This window comes from Falco peregrinus, chromosome 9 (genome assembly GCF_023634155.1).
Source record: "Falco peregrinus isolate bFalPer1 chromosome 9, bFalPer1.pri, whole genome shotgun sequence".
In the NCBI taxonomy this organism is placed as follows: domain Eukaryota; kingdom Metazoa; phylum Chordata; class Aves; order Falconiformes; family Falconidae; genus Falco; species Falco peregrinus.
Window position 1 is genome coordinate 29,546,007 of NC_073729.1, and position 16,909 is coordinate 29,562,915.

General features: G+C 42.0%; 1 protein-coding gene across 3 annotated transcripts in view; it reads left to right on the forward strand.

Annotated features, from left to right (window-relative positions):
* Nucleotides 1-384: 384 nt before the first annotated feature.
* The window catches only part of BCAS1 (brain enriched myelin associated protein 1), a 53,558-nt gene continuing 37,033 nt past the window's right edge, over nt 385-16,909 (forward strand). For 2 of the 3 annotated variants that reach the window (XM_055814584.1, XM_055814583.1), the window contains exons 1-4: nt 400-468; nt 584-665; nt 10,634-11,046; nt 16,506-16,661. In XM_055814584.1, the coding sequence (XP_055670559.1) occupies nt 400-468; nt 584-665; nt 10,634-11,046; nt 16,506-16,661 (720 nt within the window). Of the gene's footprint in view, nt 469-583; nt 666-10,633; nt 11,047-16,505; nt 16,662-16,909 lie in introns of all 3 variants that reach the window. The other variant, XM_055814585.1, reaches the window with a different exon arrangement.

The window sequence follows — 16,909 nt, forward strand, 5'->3', positions numbered from 1 at the left end:
TGTAATTTATTAATGTATTTTGGTCTTTTTCACTTTATTCTGCTGCTAAGTCCACGTCGCTCTCTGCTGAGTCCTAGCAAATGACATGGGTGCGATTACATCCCATTATCCTCAACAAACAAGAAAAGTTGGTTAGTTTGTATCGTTTTCAGCGAGCAGCTGTGAGCCCCGGTGCACAACTGGGTTTGAGGGAAACAGGTTGGTGCAGACTGATGAGTAGGGCAGGTGCCTTCAGGAAAGCAGGTGGGGCTTTTTAAATTCCTAGTTTAAACAGCCTGTCAAAGTCTGTCACCATTGGCTGTCTCTTAATTTGAATTAGGCAGTAAATTCATACAAATGAGAAAGAAAGGCTGGTTTGTGGTTTGGTTTTTTTTTCCCTCTCTTCACCTTACAGGAGCTATGGGGAACACAATGAGTATCCCAGAGGAAGCTGGAGATGACAATATGTGCACAGTAAAGAGCTATCAGGTAAGCAAGGGCTGTCCATTCTGACCTTCCCTGGCTATTGCATATTGGCCTTTTCAAATCTCATGATGTACTCAGTCCTAAGAGTGCTTAAGAAGTGTATTGTTTGCTATTTCAGGCTCTATCTGACTCTCCTGAGAATATTAAAAATGGATCTGTTGCATTTGCTCAGACTTGTTCCCCTGCAACAAATCGTGAAGGTATGTACTGGGAAAGGGTGGCGCGTTTGCATTTCTTTTGCTCCCAGACCAGCAGAGAGAGGCTTATGGTGGAGCAGCAGCAAATATCAGTGCATGGCCTCAAATTAAAAGATGAGCCCATGTTTCAGCTCTTACTTGTGATTCAGTATATGTGGATTTTCAGAAGCCTGAAAGTTTAAAGATAACAAGGAGTAAAATAGGAGAATATTTCTAAAGTCCGCTGGACGCTGTTTCTTTAATTGAGCTAAGAATTTGGTTCTGCACCTGGTCCACAAAATGTGGTTTTATAGACCGATGGGTTTGGTTGATGTGAAGTGTTATAGGGCAGGAGTGGTGTGACACTGGTCCCTTTCAGGCTGCTGCACAAACATCGGGGTGCCCTGTGATGAGCTACCTCTGCTGGGGCTCTGGTGGCAATAGTGCCTCTGACAAGCCTTGGGGGGATCGTTGCTGCAAGGGGCACAAACTGGGGATCCTGCGTGGGGCATCATGTAGCAATGGCACCAAGGCGAGGGGCCCCAGCTGTTAGGGAGGTTTCGTGTTGCGGGGGGCACAATGAAATGTTGTTTTGCAGGCTGGAACAGGAGAGCAGGGAGAGAAAGTTGGTTTTAAGTAATGTCATAGCATCCCTGCTGCTGGTGGGGAGTTAACAGGTGATGTTGTTGTGCCTGGATGCCAGTTTGAAATACCCACTGGTGCAGAAACTGGTAATCCAGAGGGGATATACAAAATTACAATTAAAAAACCAAGACAAACAAACAAAAAACAAAACAAAAAAACCACACACACACAAAAAAAAAAACAAACCACACCAACCAGGACTGAATGCATTGAAAAAAGGAAACTTGTGCAGGCTAGAAGTAAAATTTGTTAAGCTTTAAAATATTCCCCAGCTACTGTACAGGAATAATCTTTGAGGCTATTGCTTGTGTTGATCAGGCTGCTTTGCTTTGCCAGACCTGTTCTCTGGCCACAGTGGGCACAACTCTGGGACTAGACAGAAACTGGGCTGTTATATGGAGAGCTGCTATAATTTTCTGTTTATAAAAGAAATCCACAAAGTACCCTATACTTAAGGGTCTATCCCCAAACCGTCTAATAAGGATGCCTAAAGATAGGTAGGTTAGAACAGTGCAAAACTTTGCAGAAATGGGGTATCTTGGGGTGGGTAGAGGAGGTAAGACATTAATGGGCCAGAAAAAAGACTATTGTATTGCTCCAGGTAGCGCTGAACTGCTTACCGGTGAGCTCAGAGTGTCTCACCTGATTTAGGTTCTGTAAGGAGCTTGAGGAAGGTGTTTCAAGGGATACCTGAGGCTGGCACAACGGGGGTGCACCTTGCTGATCTGCCCTTTGAGCTAAGGACTTGAGGGGTGCTTACCGAGTGCCCTCGGCTGTTAAATATTGAGTGTAGAAAATGGGGATGGGATCATGCAAGCCCGGAAGAAATGTATTAGTGTAAATTATTTAAAGCCCAGAGTAATACTGTACTAAGGTGACAAAGGGAAAAAGAAGGGAGTAGGAGACTGTTCTGGGGGAACTTCTTTTAGTGACTGCAGTAAAAGACATTATTTTGAAATATTCTGCAGGCATTCGGCCTTCTGGGGGTGTTTTGAGCAGTTTAATAAAAGAAAATTTTTCAAAATTCTTTGCAAGTTGGTTACAAAAACTGAAAAAAAATAAAATCCAGGTCCTATATATGTGTTCTCATCCATGAGATTGTAAAGTCTTAGAAACCACCTCTGCTTTTTTTTGGAAACAGTATTTCCGATCTGTTCAGTAACAATTTCCACAAACATGATAGAAATGTGAGTGCCTTTTTGTTAGTCTAAACATTTCCATCTTGTTCTTTGATTTTTGGTCTTGTGTTCTTGAGTAGGTGCATTGCTTTGACTTCAAAGATACCAAAAAATTATTTGTTAACAATGAAATATGTATAGGGAAAATTTTTTTGTCTTGTTTGTCATTTCGCAAAAATGGTTGGCTGGGAAAAATATTGTAAGATGGTAGGCATTGTACCTGCGGTAGTGGAGTTATGACATAATTGCCTCTGGACCTGAGATTTCATGATGAAATGTCACTCCTGTTCCTGAGCTGGGCCTCAATGGTACCTTTTCTATATAGAAACCCTCCTTGCTTTTGTTTTAGAGGTGGCAGACCTTCTTGAAGAGAGCAGGGTATGACTACTCTGCAGTAAGATTTTCTTTTTTAAACAAAATATAACTGCGTCAACTGCCTGTGTTTAAATTCTAGAGAATTTAGGGTAAAGCACAGCAATTCATAGAGCTAAATAAATAAAAGTTGGGAATGTACTATGGCTGATAACATTATTACCAGGAGGTTGGTCCCATTTACCAGAACTTATTCAAACTGTTTCACAAGACAAATGTAACCCTGACCACCTCTCTCCTGTTACAGTTATAGGACATATTAGATATTACTTAACTACTGCTGGGGCAATAAGAGAATCAGGGAGGCAGGGGGATGATGACTTTCTCTGTACACTAATGAAATAAAATTTATATGTCCCTATTGCGTATAAACTGTGGGTGTTGGTGTAGAAGTTGGATAGTTGGTAGGGGTATGGGTAGATCATTACTCAGCAAGTGCTTCCCGTTTTGGACTTGTTTGGGTGCTATTCATAGCAGAACAGCAACCAAGTTTTCCACAGTGGCAGGCTGGCCCCTGGGCTCACCATGGAAAGGTGCCTGTCACCAGCTGAGCCCCACTGCCAGTGTTGACATCCTGAAAATCTGGTGTCAGCTACATGGCCGGAGTATTAAAAATTCTGGTCCAAGTTGTTTTGAAAAAAGTTATCTCCATGTATTCGTGAGTAATTGCTTTCACCTACAGACATGTGTGTCTCGTCACCTTCCAGCACCTTATGAATTTCTCCTTCCACCTCTGGTTGGCTTTGGAGCCCTTCTGAGCAGCGTTCAGGCAGCACTCATCTGGAGCAGCGTTGCTTCAGTTCACATCTCTGCAGATTCAACCACGTTAATTCTGCTAGTGTTTTCCTTGCATTGAATTTCTTTCTGTTTTCAGAATACAGTAAGAAACAATTCTCTCTAATCTCTGCAAGGAAAGAAAATATTGGTTTATTATTTGTTGTTAAGAGAACCCTCTCAGCCTGCTATATCCAGTTAAAAAAATCTAAGCTTAGACAAAAATAATCAAAGACTGGTAGGGCAATATGCAGATGGTACCTATTACAGTTCAGAATCTCTGTTCCATGGCTAATTTCCTAACGTTATCTAGCTATAATAAGTCAGTTTAAATGGTTGTCTACTAGAAAATGAAAGCCTGTAGCTGTGTGTTTCTGCTGGTGTAAACCAGTGGAGTTCTGGAAAGTAAATAAAAGCCAGATGATTTACACTGTCTGAAGACCTAGAAAATAAGTGTACATTTTACTCTTTATACATAAAGTGAAGCATATGGCATTGTTTTACTTAAATGGATTACCTAATTAATGTAATTACTAAATCGGTTTAAGTAGAGAGTTAAAAAATGGGAATGTCTTGTGTTGATATTACTCGTATTTTAACTTTAATGTTTAAAAAGCAGTTAAAGTCATTAACTATTTAGATACAACTGAAATCTCACTGGTTTGTGTAATGTAGCCAAGGTCTTGGTGAAACAAAAGTACAAGTGCTGTTTGGAGATAGAAGTTATTCCTATAGAAAATGTAATTGACAGTATTTCTAAAATGAAATAACACAAGAAATAGTACTGTTATCTATCTTATGCTCATAAAGTGAGCAATTCTCCAGAAGGCAAAAGAGCTGCAAAAAAGGCAAGTGAAGCAAGAGGATTTTATTAATAGTGTTAGATGTATGTTTGTGGTCTTTGTCTTGTTAGTTTGTATTTCTGTGATTGCCAGTGATCTGACCATGTGCTGTGCATTAAAAGGTATAGTTGATAAATGAGTCTATGAAATCTATATCTACTAATATAATGAAAAAAGAATCCAGAGAGTTAACTTAATATGACCAGAGGAAGTAATGTTATTTGGAAGAGCCCTGTCACCATCTGCTTCACATCTGGGTGAGCAGATTGGTGACTGGTTCCCTGCATTTGCTGCTTCTGCTCAAACAGGCTGACAGATGTGTGGGCTTAGAGATTCTTTCCATGACTTGCCTTTCCTGCTCCTACTGATTATCAGGCTGCAGACACTGCACAGAGTGCTAGCATCCTTCTCCTGTAATCCTATTTAAATAGTAGTGGTGCCCTTACTGCTACCTCATGGTGTTGCTTTGCAAGAAAAAGGATAGCAATTTTGGTCCTGGTCTTTCCTAATGTTTTGTGTTGGCCTTTTAGAACTTTAAGTAATACAAGTACTTGGAGGACAACAGGTAAAAGGAAGACAGCCAGAACTAAAAACTCTTTATCTGAGATTTGCACTACATAGAGCAGAAATGTATCAGAAGGATAAAACGGGGGGGGAAATTTGTTTGTATATGTGTGGTACTTACATGCAGATTAAAACAATGACCTGCTCAGCAAAAGAAAGATTACATGAGGAAGAGGAGTTCAGTTAAGCTGAAATGCCTTTGTTCCAGGAGATAAATCTTATTCAGCAAATTCTGCTGCTAGCCAGCATCTAACAGAAATGGGTGTCTTGCAATAACTTGATGTGCCTGTAAGCTGTGAAACAATGCAGTTTGGTTATTTCAGGAATGATCATTACTATTCTTGCTGCTAGCTTCTCTTCCCCTATTTCCATTAATTTCAGTAAATCTGTTAGGTAAATAACAATGGCAGTTACCTTAATGACAAAAAGTTATTCTAGTGCATAAATGTACCGACAACTTTATTTGCATGGAATAGTTGAACAATATTGCAAAAGAATATTAGTATGGGGTTTTTTTTATTTAAGAGGGGGAAGATGTCTTATTTTAGAATTCTTTAATGTCTCTGACAACTTAGTCATTCAGTTGTTAAAACAGTTTTGGGGGTGCCCCACACAAACATGAGTTATACTTGGAGATCTGAAAATGCTGCACCTACTGTAGCATTATGATCCCAACTCAGTTCTAAATAACAAAAGGAAAAAATAACCTACACAATGTCTATAAAAATCTATCAGAAATGTCAATTAGGAAATTCACTTTTTGTTGGTAAACGTTTAGATTTTTAAGCCCAGTATTTGCTGCAGTAATTCATTCAGGACTGTTATCATCCATTGTGCTGGCCTGCTCTGGTAGATGACTTCGTGCCAAATGTTGCCTTGTAGCTTTAATGGTTCCTTCAGGGCTGTTAAAATCCATTGTCTCCATGACTGAACTCCAGGGAACAAGACAATGCTGTGGTACTGATTACATTGCTAAGCAAAATACCTGTTTGTAACTGGCTTGTATTCAAAACAATCAAAGATGCTGAAGCAGTATTTGTAGCTAATGGCTTGCTCAGTTCAGTTCCAAAAAAAACCTGATTTCTTTCTATTATCTAAAGCAGCAACATCAGAAAATGTTTTCTCCTAGCATTAATTTTATGGCATGTTCGCATGCTAGTGGCCTACAGGAGGAGATGACTATGCTGAAGACATTGCCAATTTAAGTTGTTCCTCATTCGACAGCTAAAAATTACTTGCCCTATGAAAGAGTCAGTAGGACAAATGGCAGGAGGTGAGAAGCTGCCAATGTAAGGCATTGCAGGACCTGATATGTTCCTGACATGTAAGTATTAGCCATGAGAGCACGTAGAACTGCTGAAACCAGACTAGCAATCAAAGGCTAAGGAAAAGGAGTATGTTTTAAGAAAGCATCTGAAGGAATTAGCTTGGGCAAACTGAGCATCAAAAAAATAGATGCCTACCTAGTACGTGGCTTAGGATGCTGCCAGCAATGAAAAGAGCAAAGTAAGCTTCAGAGAAAATAGGGTTACAGTGGAGGAGGGGGAAAAACAATCTGGAAGTGCTGGACAGAATTGCTTTTGGTCCCATTTGGGGGAGTTTGGCTGCCATCTGTTACGTGCACTAGGCTGAAGTCTGGTGATATTCCCTCTGATTAGCAAAAGCAAATCAGCTGACAAAAGCTTGGGCAGCTTTTTCATTTATGTTGGACTGGTGGTTCTGAACTTGCTTTCATATCAGTCACATCCTGCCCGCATCTGCTGCTACCTCTGGTCAGTGCTGCGCCTTGGTCCAAAACACGTGTGAAATGGGTGCTTTGCTGCAGGCGCTTTGCACCGCTGCTTTCTGAGCTCTGCTGCCTGCCCAGGGGGTTCTGGGCACATTAGGTCCTATAATGAAGAGAAATAATTCTGTACCTACATGGTGAGTTTTGCAGCTCATGTGGTCAACTTAGTCTGTGCTTGCCTTCAGGCTTTGTCTGTTATAACATTTTATTTGCTGACTCTCTTAAAACCGAAGCACTTTTTAAAAATTCAGTGCTAATTCTGCAGACTTGGTCCCATCCTGTGTCAGCAAACGTAGTGCTGCTGTTCACCCTTAGCCTATGGAAGTGCTTAAAATGCAAAGTCAAGCCTATGAAAGGAAGCGGGAGAAAGTCGGTCAGCAATTACTTTTGAGCAGTGAAATGGTATTGACATAATATTGTACTGTTACTCTTCTCCATACAGTTTTTCTTGTAAATCAAGAAAAAAATGTTGGTCTAGTCTAGCAAATTTCAGAAAATCTCCTTATTTTGAGTGTATTCTTACAGAAGAGGGACTTTGTGCAGCTATAGTATTGCCTTTTTAACATATCTTGGTGAAGTGAAGGGAGAGGAAGAAATCTTCTGTAGCATGACTGTCTTCTGTTAAGTACTTGAAAATGCCTGTGTGGTAGCAAAATGAAATGCAATCTTACAACAGTGCTCTAAATTGTATATTGATTTTAGTTTCAGAGCAGTTATTAATCTCATTCAGAGTGAGCAGCTTTGATCTACTTGCAGACCTGGCATAGAATTTGGGAGGCTTTGCTCCTATTCATAATTCTGCCTCTGGATTGGGGAACAATCTTGGAAAGAATGGCACTTCTGTGTCTTTTTAAAACCAAAAACATCATGCACTTTTCATCCAAAAACTGCAGTCTCAAAGCCTTTCTCCTTTACGGTTTGCTGTGAATATGACATGAGCCAAACCCCTTCTGTTCAGCCCACCACAGCAGTGTCTCCTCTCTGGTGGTGGGACTTGCCTCGCCTGGGGTCTGAGCAGACTTTCCCTGAAATGGTTTGAATCGTTTTGACACAAGAGACGTGCTGCAGAGCTCTTGCTGGTGATACTTTCCAGGTCTTTCATTCCTTCCATGATAATTAGAGATAAAAGGAGCTTGATAGGCTCACCAACTACTTTTTTTGGTTGGTTTTCTTAATGATGAGCTTCTATTCCTATTTTTACACTAAAGACCATTTTCCTGTGTTTCATTTTTTAATCTGTTACATAAAGCAGAAGTTCAGCATCTATTACAAATATTTTCCAATGGATATTGTTTCTGCTTGCTTTAGCTGGGGAAGGGTTTGCTTTTTGCTTCCTTCCCAAGTTTCCAACTATAATTAGAAGTTAGTGCTTCAGTTTTTTCACGCAGTATTACAGGAGGCTTAGGAGACTATAGCTGATACTTAGTGGCCCTGACTGAATGGCTGAATAGGTGGTTGAGCAGCTAGTTATTTGTACCTTTTCTTTGCATGTCAGTCTGTTGAAACAGGCACTCGTGAAATATTACAGAAGAATATTACTGGCGAAGGATTCTCGCCAGTGTGAGTTATTTTCTTACATGAGTAGTAACACTGAGAAATTAGAGGAAGACATTTTCTCTATTAGAGTGCACACAAAGAAACGAAAATCTATTTACCTGGACAGAACAGGCTGTACTGAGGTGCCCTGGCCCTCCCTCTGCACGCTTGCGTATGCCCAAAACACAATAAGAAAGCAAATGTCAGACTAAAAACTTTAGAAGCAAAGCTATTAGGAGCCAGCTCTCTGGCAGCTGGTGAAATGCTGGCCAGGTTGTGAACGCTGCCACCACAGCCCTTACTCTGTCAGCTGTTGCCTCCACTGCTGGCAAGTCTTTCGGTAAAGTCACTTGAGACAGGTGCTGGCGTGCCAGCACGCTCCAGTGCTGCTCACCACGTGGGTTTATGGAAGCTCCGGCGAGTCAGGGCCAGCCCTGAGCTGTGAGCAAGGGTCCGGGGGGCTCCTGGTCACCGAGTTAAGGCTGTAGGGAAAGGGATGTCACAGCTGGATGCTGGGGCTCTGTCCTCCTCCTGCATCTGCCCAGGGCCATGAGCAGGGTGCATGGGCACAGGAGGACAGTATCAGATGGGCACAGACATGTTACAGGGTGCCTGCTGATGCATGCATGGTGTCATGCCAAATCCTGCAGAGGGGTGGGAAGCTGGGGTAATTTCTCTGGGAAAAGCTAAGGGGTAGTTTTGAAAGCTATGATCTAAAAATGGTCTGCTTTCCTCACCTTGAAAAAGAAATTAAACAATGAAACTGAAGATCTGTACTGCGGAAGACAGGTGTTTAGTCAAGTTTTGTTGGTATCTGGGGTTTTATTTCTGTTAAAGTAAAATATGAAGGGCATAATATTGACTAGACTATTACAATTATTGTTTGAAATAATTTCAATTTTAAGCTGAAACTGACAATTTTGAAGTTCTAATTTAGCCAGTCAGTTTGAGACTGTCAGTTTTTCACAATTATAATTAAGTAGATCTAAATTCATCCTTGTCATCTGTGGTGGTGATTGACAGGGAAATCATATACATATTCTAGTCAGAGTAAGGAAGAGACGCTCCCGCTGAGGGGGAGCTGTAAGGTTTACCTTTCGGCCAGCATCTTGTTTACTGCGGTTTCAGGCCACGTAAGCTGCGATTCAGTCTCCCATCCACAAAACTGGTACAAGAGATACTTCTGTCTCTTGTTTCTTTTGTCCTCTGTAAAGCAGGAGCCTTCTCTCCTGTCTGCATATACAGTATTAGGGATTTTCACCTCAGCTGTATTATCAAAGTGCCACTGTAATACAAAAAAATCATAAAATATGCTTTTAAGATTAAAGATTTTTTTCACATCTAAAGTGTGATGGCCACGTGCCTACACAAGGGGGAATTATTTGTGCAAATTTTAAATGTGATTAAGAGCTGTACTGTTTGTGGGTCAGAAGAGTCAGAAACCTGAGGACAAGGCGGCTGGCTCAGATGTGATTTATAAGTATTCAAATCAGGCTTAAACTAACCTACAGACAAGAGAGGAGATGTGCAACTAAACCCTGCACTATGGAGAGCAGGCAGGAAGGCGAGGAACAGTGTTGGAAAAATTAATTAAATAAGTTATGACTGCAAAACCCTGTGGGGAGTTTGGCAAGCCAGGAAACAAAATAAGACGTCGGGCTTTCCGTTCTTTTTCCCATTTAGCTTTAACAGAGGAAAGTGTAATATAGTCATCCATAACTGTCTCTCAAGTTTTATTGACTCCTTTTTTGTGTATCGCTAATTTTAATTGGAAAGTAAAATACTTCAGCTTGTCCACTGGGCTAAGCAGTCAAAAACCAGGGCCGCTATCTGCCTTTGGCAGCTGAGAGGGGGCTGTGGAGAACATAAAATTTGCACCACCTTCAATGAGGAATGACAGGAAAGAAAAATCAGACGGGGGGGGTCTGAGACATGAGTGGCAGCTCGTGTTTAGCACAGGAAGACAACAGGGTCTCTACACAAGCTGCACCCTGTGTGGTCCTCCCAGAGGCTCCACGTTTCAGAATTAGTTTATTAAAGAGCAAGGTCACCATGATTAATTGTACGACCAACATAACTTCTTTGCTGTGCTGGATAATTACTGTTTTATGTTTCTGTTTGTAGTGGATGCAAAGGCAAGTGTTGCACGGGATAATGTGGCTGTTTCTTCCCCAAAGACAATGGAGCAGAGCCCCGCTCCCGAGGCGGGCGGGCAGAGTCTCGGGAGCACTGCCAGGAGAGCTTTGCCATTTGCTAAATCCCGCTCTGTCTTTGCATTTTCATGGTCTGTACCAGGGCGTACTGAAGACCCAGCTACAGATTCATCAGTTGGATCGGTGAAACTTGATGTCAGCTCAGAGGCGCCTGGAGTGAACAAAGCACCAAGTGAGAGCGCGGAGGTTCCCGCAGCAGCTGCGCGGGAGGAAGGCACACATAAAAACCTGACCCAGGCCCCGCCGGCAGCATCGCTTGGTGACATCGATCTTGCAGCATCAGTGACACCTGAGGGAGAGGATGCGGCCGCCTCAAAGCCAAAGCAAGTAACCTTCTTTGACAGGATCTTCAAGCTGGAGAAGGGAAAGGAAAGGAGCAAAACACAAATTGATACCCAGGAGGAAAGGCAGACTGCAGACCTTCCCGACGGGCGCATCGCAGCAGAAGAGGCGGCTGGATTACAGAGCGCATCAAACCCTGTCCCACAGGGGAAGGCAAGTGCTTCAGTAGGAATATCCATTTCACTCTTAATGAAACCTCCTAGGAATATTAATAGCACAGGACAACTTGGTGTCATGATAGCTGTGTGAGTGAACCGGTGTTGCTCTTAAAATTATTGTAGGTAACATCCCCCTCCTGCCGCAGGGGCGGCTGGATAGAGGTATGGGAGAAGAACCGATGGTGGAGTGGTGATAGCTCTGATGTCTGCCTTGAGACTAAATGCTGGCATCTGACCTTGATTTTAAACTAATTTGTAATTCTCTGAAAGGTTTGGGCAAGATAGCTGTGTTCATGCTCCAGTTGCCAGGATGATGAACAGCAGCCAGCTACAAATGGAAGCAAAACCACCTGAAAGTAAAATTGTTTCTTATGCTTTAGGAGCTTGGAGTTTGGCACGGGATGGTTTTAAAGAAGTTGTTTAGCATGTTTTGTGCCATTCTTAAAATAGTCACTCTTCTTGAGCAACAGCTGTTTGCTGCACACCCTCCATACCAGAATAAGGTGTATTATGCAGCAGTTTTTGCACGCTTAGCTACTGTGACTTTTTTTAATCAAGGAAACATGGTCCTCTAGAATTGATTTTTATAGGATGAGAATGCAATATAAGAAAACAAGTAACTTATCTGAAAGCACACTAATCAAAGAAAGGAGCTGAAAACAGACATGAGTTTAGATCTTACACTTCCTGCAGAGTCTGATATTAGCAAATACATTATAGGATCAATTTTCAGGCAGTTAACTACTGGAAAAGCCCATCCCCTGGATAGGGATAAGTGGCATAACCCTTCTTAGCTCTGTCGGAGAGGTGCCAGTATATACCAATTGGTGATATACCTCAAATCCTGTCCAGTGTCCGAAATGGGAGGGAGAAACTAGCTACACGGTCCCCTCATCAGAATCTCTGTGTAAATCCATTTTAGTAGTAACTGCTTTTATTGGCCTAGTTCAGGCTTACAAATAAGAGTGCTGTATGATTGCTAATGCTTTGGATAGTGTTGAACATGGCTCACGAGATCCTCACTGCTTGCACTGATGACGTTGCCGGCTGTCCCCAAAAGTCTCTTCAACTTGTATTCTTCTACCTTGTCATCTTTATCTTATGCCTTCTCAAACTGGAAGATTACATTTCTTGTATAAACATATAAATCATAATATTTTTCTGAAGAGTCATTTATAAGACTAAACAGTTGCATTTTTGACCATAGGCATGCGTGACTAGTATTTCAGACAGCTATATATGCGCATTTAAAGGATCCATAGTCTCAACCTAGCAAAACATCAAGGCATTCACTACATAAACAAAACAGAGTGAATGATTCAGAATGAATAATCTATTCTGTGCATACTGGCACTTCTGTTTGTAGCTTTTAAAACTGAAGCTTTTCATCACTGAATTCCTGCAGATGCTTTTGACTAATACACGCAAAGAATAAGCTTTGCCTGTGGCTCGCAAGAATTGTTATTTTTACAATCAAATGCAAAATTCATAACTTCCTATTTTGCTGTGATTGCAAACTACAGAGTGTGAAAGGTCAGTTTGTGGTATTGAAGTAATAGTGTGAAACTGTAATGAAATAACCTGGAGTAGCTTTAGTCAGAAGTCAGCTAAACGTTTGCTGGTAGCAAACAGTCATGTTGGGAAAGCTCAGGTAAGAAAGTGTTTGTAATGAGCAACCATCAGGGGACAGGACAAGATAATCTGAACCTTATTCTGCCAGTTCAAGCAGGTACTAGAAGCACTGTTCACTCAGATCAAGCTTATTTTTATCTCGATAATGCCTAGCTTATTAATTTTGAATTCTGTTCCATCCTCATCTTATACCTACCCACATCCTGAACATCGCTAATGGGAATAGCCTGGAAATCCCAGGCACTCATCAGCTGTAGGTTATGTTTGGGATGTAAGTGTTTGTAGGATCCCAGGCCACACAACAGCTTTTTGGTGCCTGAGGACCTGCTTAAGGACAGGTCTCCTGTTTAACCAAAGTGCCTGTACATCACTTACATATGTGCTTAAAGCTGTACTACTGAAAATCTTTGAGGGCTCTCAAAATCAGGGTACAGGCTGCTCAGTGTGAGTGGCAGAAGTGTTTCATGGGGAGAGTGGGATTTTGACCTTATCTTTGAATTTCTGGACTACCGTTTTTGTCTTTAATTTTTCAAATAGGAAAAGGAGTATATGCTGGGGACAGAGAGGAGTTAAGGACCTATTCTGGGAAAAATATGCCAACTAAATGCTTCTGATATGTTGCCAAACTTACTTTAACTCCATTTCTAAAACAAAGGTTGTGGCTCTGCCTTGCAGCACAGTTGCCTTCTGTTCCCTCTAAAGTTGCTATTCTCATGTAGGGTGGGAGAATGACCAAGTCTAATTTAATTGCTGTTACTGTAGTAACTACAAAGTGTTACCAAATAATCGTACTAAAAATCCAGATATTACAGCCAACAGGTTTCTTCTTTTTTCTTTTTTTTTTTGTGGGTTTTGACTTGTAATATCTGTCAAAGCAAAGTTTCCCCGAACTGAGTGCCAACACAAAACAAACAGCATTGCTGGTAAGTAAGAGAGAGGCTCCACAGTTGTAGCTTAAGAGCTGCACAAACATTCTGTGTTTGGTGAACCACTCTTTATTTTTGTGGTCTACAAAACTACATTCAGAACACAGCATAATTAAAACAAGGACAGAATTCATGAATTCATGAAGCATTTACTATGTAAGCCAAAGAAAAGATAAATTATATGCCTGAAATGTTTCACTGAGCCATGATTCATACAAACAAAAGTGCTGGCAGGAATACATTCTTTTGATATATTTTTCTAATGACTGAACTGAAACTACAGTATAAGTATTTAAGGTGTTTATTACCACCAAATTTGACTCCTCAAAGAAATGAATTGCACATTTACATAGTATCTGTTAACTTCTAACACTGACTTTCTTCTGTTATTTCTAGAGTTTTCTTTCATTATTTGCCTCCGGGGCTTTGCGCAGCATATTGTGCAGTGAGCTGCTGCGGAGGTTCCTGTGGCTATTTGACTGCAGCTCTGCAAATGGGATATTGTAGGGCTCCACATTCTCTCTCCCTGATTTACATGCTGATGGCCTGAGTCTGCGCTCCTTCCTACAGCAGTATTCCCACGAAAGTGCAAGATGGATCACAGCATCTATCAAAGTCCAGATCAGAGTTGTATCTCTGTAGCTAATGGCAGCCTTGGCTTGTGAAGCCTGGAGCAGGGCTCCGCCAGTAGCAGCGGGTCAGCATGGGGCCGGTTTGTGCTCTTCTGGTTGGAGTTCAGGGATTTTGGGATGGTGCCGTGCCTCCAGCTCCGCATGGCCTGCAATAGCTTTCGCTTCTGCAGGGCGAAGTGTGGCTTTAGCAGGGAGGTACCCTGGGACCGCTGGTGCTGCCAGCGGTAGGACCTGTCACCTCTGTGGCTGTCCCAGGGGTATCTACTGCTGGCAACAGCTCTATGGTGCTCAGCAGAGAGATCTTTTCCTCCTCACCGGAGTGCAGCCCAGCACCAGAGCTTGGGCTTGGGTGTGTAGAACAGTTTGCTTATTGCGGTTTGATAGCATCTAGTGCTTCAGTTATGAAGCCAATTTTGTGTAGCAGCGTATCTTCTGCCTCCCGCTTCTGTAGTGTCTTGCCTCCTGCCTTTGTTGCCCCTTTAATACCTGAAACAGAGCCAGCATTTTTCATATGACCAGGGCTCTTTAGACGGGATCCCTGGAAGCAGGGCTGCCGAAGCTGGCACGGCCACGCGTGTTCTGCACGGGACATATTGTTCTTGGAGCCACTCTGGCCCATGACTGGCAGCAGGACAAAGTGGTGTGTTAGACCCTTGTAAGAAACTTCTCAATAGCCTGTGGAAGCAGTCTGAACTACTGTGCTGTGTTTCTTCCTGGGTAAACTTGGAAAACAGTGGGTGGAGAATTAAACAGCAGTCTGTTCTTGCAAGTAAAACCTTGCGCTTTTTTTAACTCCTTAAATGCTGTATGGACACTGGCCACTCCATCCTGATCTTTCTTGATGCCAAACTAGCCCTCTGAATTTTTAAAACACTTATGCATCTTTAGTCTAGTCCTTCCCTTAGGGACCTACAGAAATGTATGTCCTATACAAATACTGTGGGGTTTTGAATCCCCCAGTACAGTGAAAGGCTCTAGAGTACAATTTTATTTTAACTTTTCCTAGTTAAAATGGCACTGAACAACTATGCCTAATGGGCAGGTTGGGAAAAAAACCCTGGTGTCACTTAGACGTTCAGGCAGTCTTTGAGAGCAGCAATTCAAAGATACTGTTTACTGGAGATGCCTGAACAGGCTCATCTGTTTTATTTCTTGTCCTGATTTTGCCTCTGGAGTCATCTGGGCATCTAGTATCGTAACAAGTACTTCTCTAGTTGCTGTCTAAGTAGCTGGGGATGATAACTTCTGCTGAAGATTTATGGCACTGCTACGATTGTCTGCTCAGTAATGTCCCAGATCCCCTAGCCAAGTTGGGGCCACCATCATTTACCTTAACGGACAGATCCAGCCCTGCACTTACAATGCAGACAGATAGACACGGGGAAGGAGGATTATTGGTAGCAGACTCAGATATTACTAGCCAGATGTAGTACTCCTAAATATCAAAAAAAGGAAATGCTGAATGGGACACGAGGACTTGCCTCAAGCAGCTCTCTCCTGCATAACATTTGTGTTGGCTTTACCTGTGCAGGCTCAAGGCAAAAGTGGCCAGAATAGCAGGCAAATTCAGCGTAAAAGAGTGCCAAGCTCTCCAAAACTGGTCCAAAAAGAGGTTTTTAAAAACCAGACCCTTGTTTAGGTGTCTAAACAGAAACTGAGTAACTTAATATTACTAACTTGTGAATGCCTGAGCACTGGAAAACTATTTTTGGGCTCTGGGAACTGTAATTCCAGGAAGAGAGGAGGCAGTTCCATCTGGCTCAGAAGAATAACTTTGGGTTGTTGCTTTTTTCCTTCTTTTAATATGTACCATGTTTGTGTTTTTGCTAGATAAAAATTATTTCTGGTATTGCAGAATACAGAGTATCGGAAGCAATCTTTGTATGGTATAATCAGACACTGAGCCATCAAAAGCCAAAATCTCAGCGCCTGTTCCGATGCACAAGTTCAGCCTTGAAAAGAGAAAAGCAGTGTTGTTTGGGACGCTGTGTGCAACTTTACTTGTGTTTGTTATACTTGGTAGCTGAGAACAATGTTCCTCCAACCAACGGCAAATGCTGAATATATTAGAAAAGAGGGGAAAGAGATGCATAAATGCTCAATTGTTCTGAATACGTAGGCTGGAGAAGTATGGTTGGAATTAGGGTTGTGACTCTCAGAGCAACATAATGCAAGTCACAAATGTTACTTTTGCATTCCATTGGAAATTAAGCAAGCTAGGACTGAGGAAACTCTGTGCAACCCCCCCTTCTTTTTTTTTCTAGGACATAGATGACTGCAACCAAAAAGACCTACGGCAGGACTCGGCAGGTGTCAACTGTCTCACTGCTGAGCAACCTGAAAAGGCAGAGGTAAAACAAGACAACCTCCAAGCAGCTGCTGCAACAGATAACTCTGTCATGAGTTTCCTTAAAACACTGGTAAGCTTTTGGCTTTCCTTTTCATCTCTAGGCTGTGCTTTAAATTGCTTATAAAAATCCCATGTGAACATGTTGAGCTAAATGTAACATGCTCGCTGTCACAGGCACTGAGAAGTAATGAAGCCAAACAGGTGCCTTAAAGACAGACTTGAGAGTGACAGAGATGTGTAGGTACTGTGCAGTTACAATCAAACGATGATGACCTACTCTGGAAACTGCCTCTTCTGCACAGATACTGGTAGACCTGG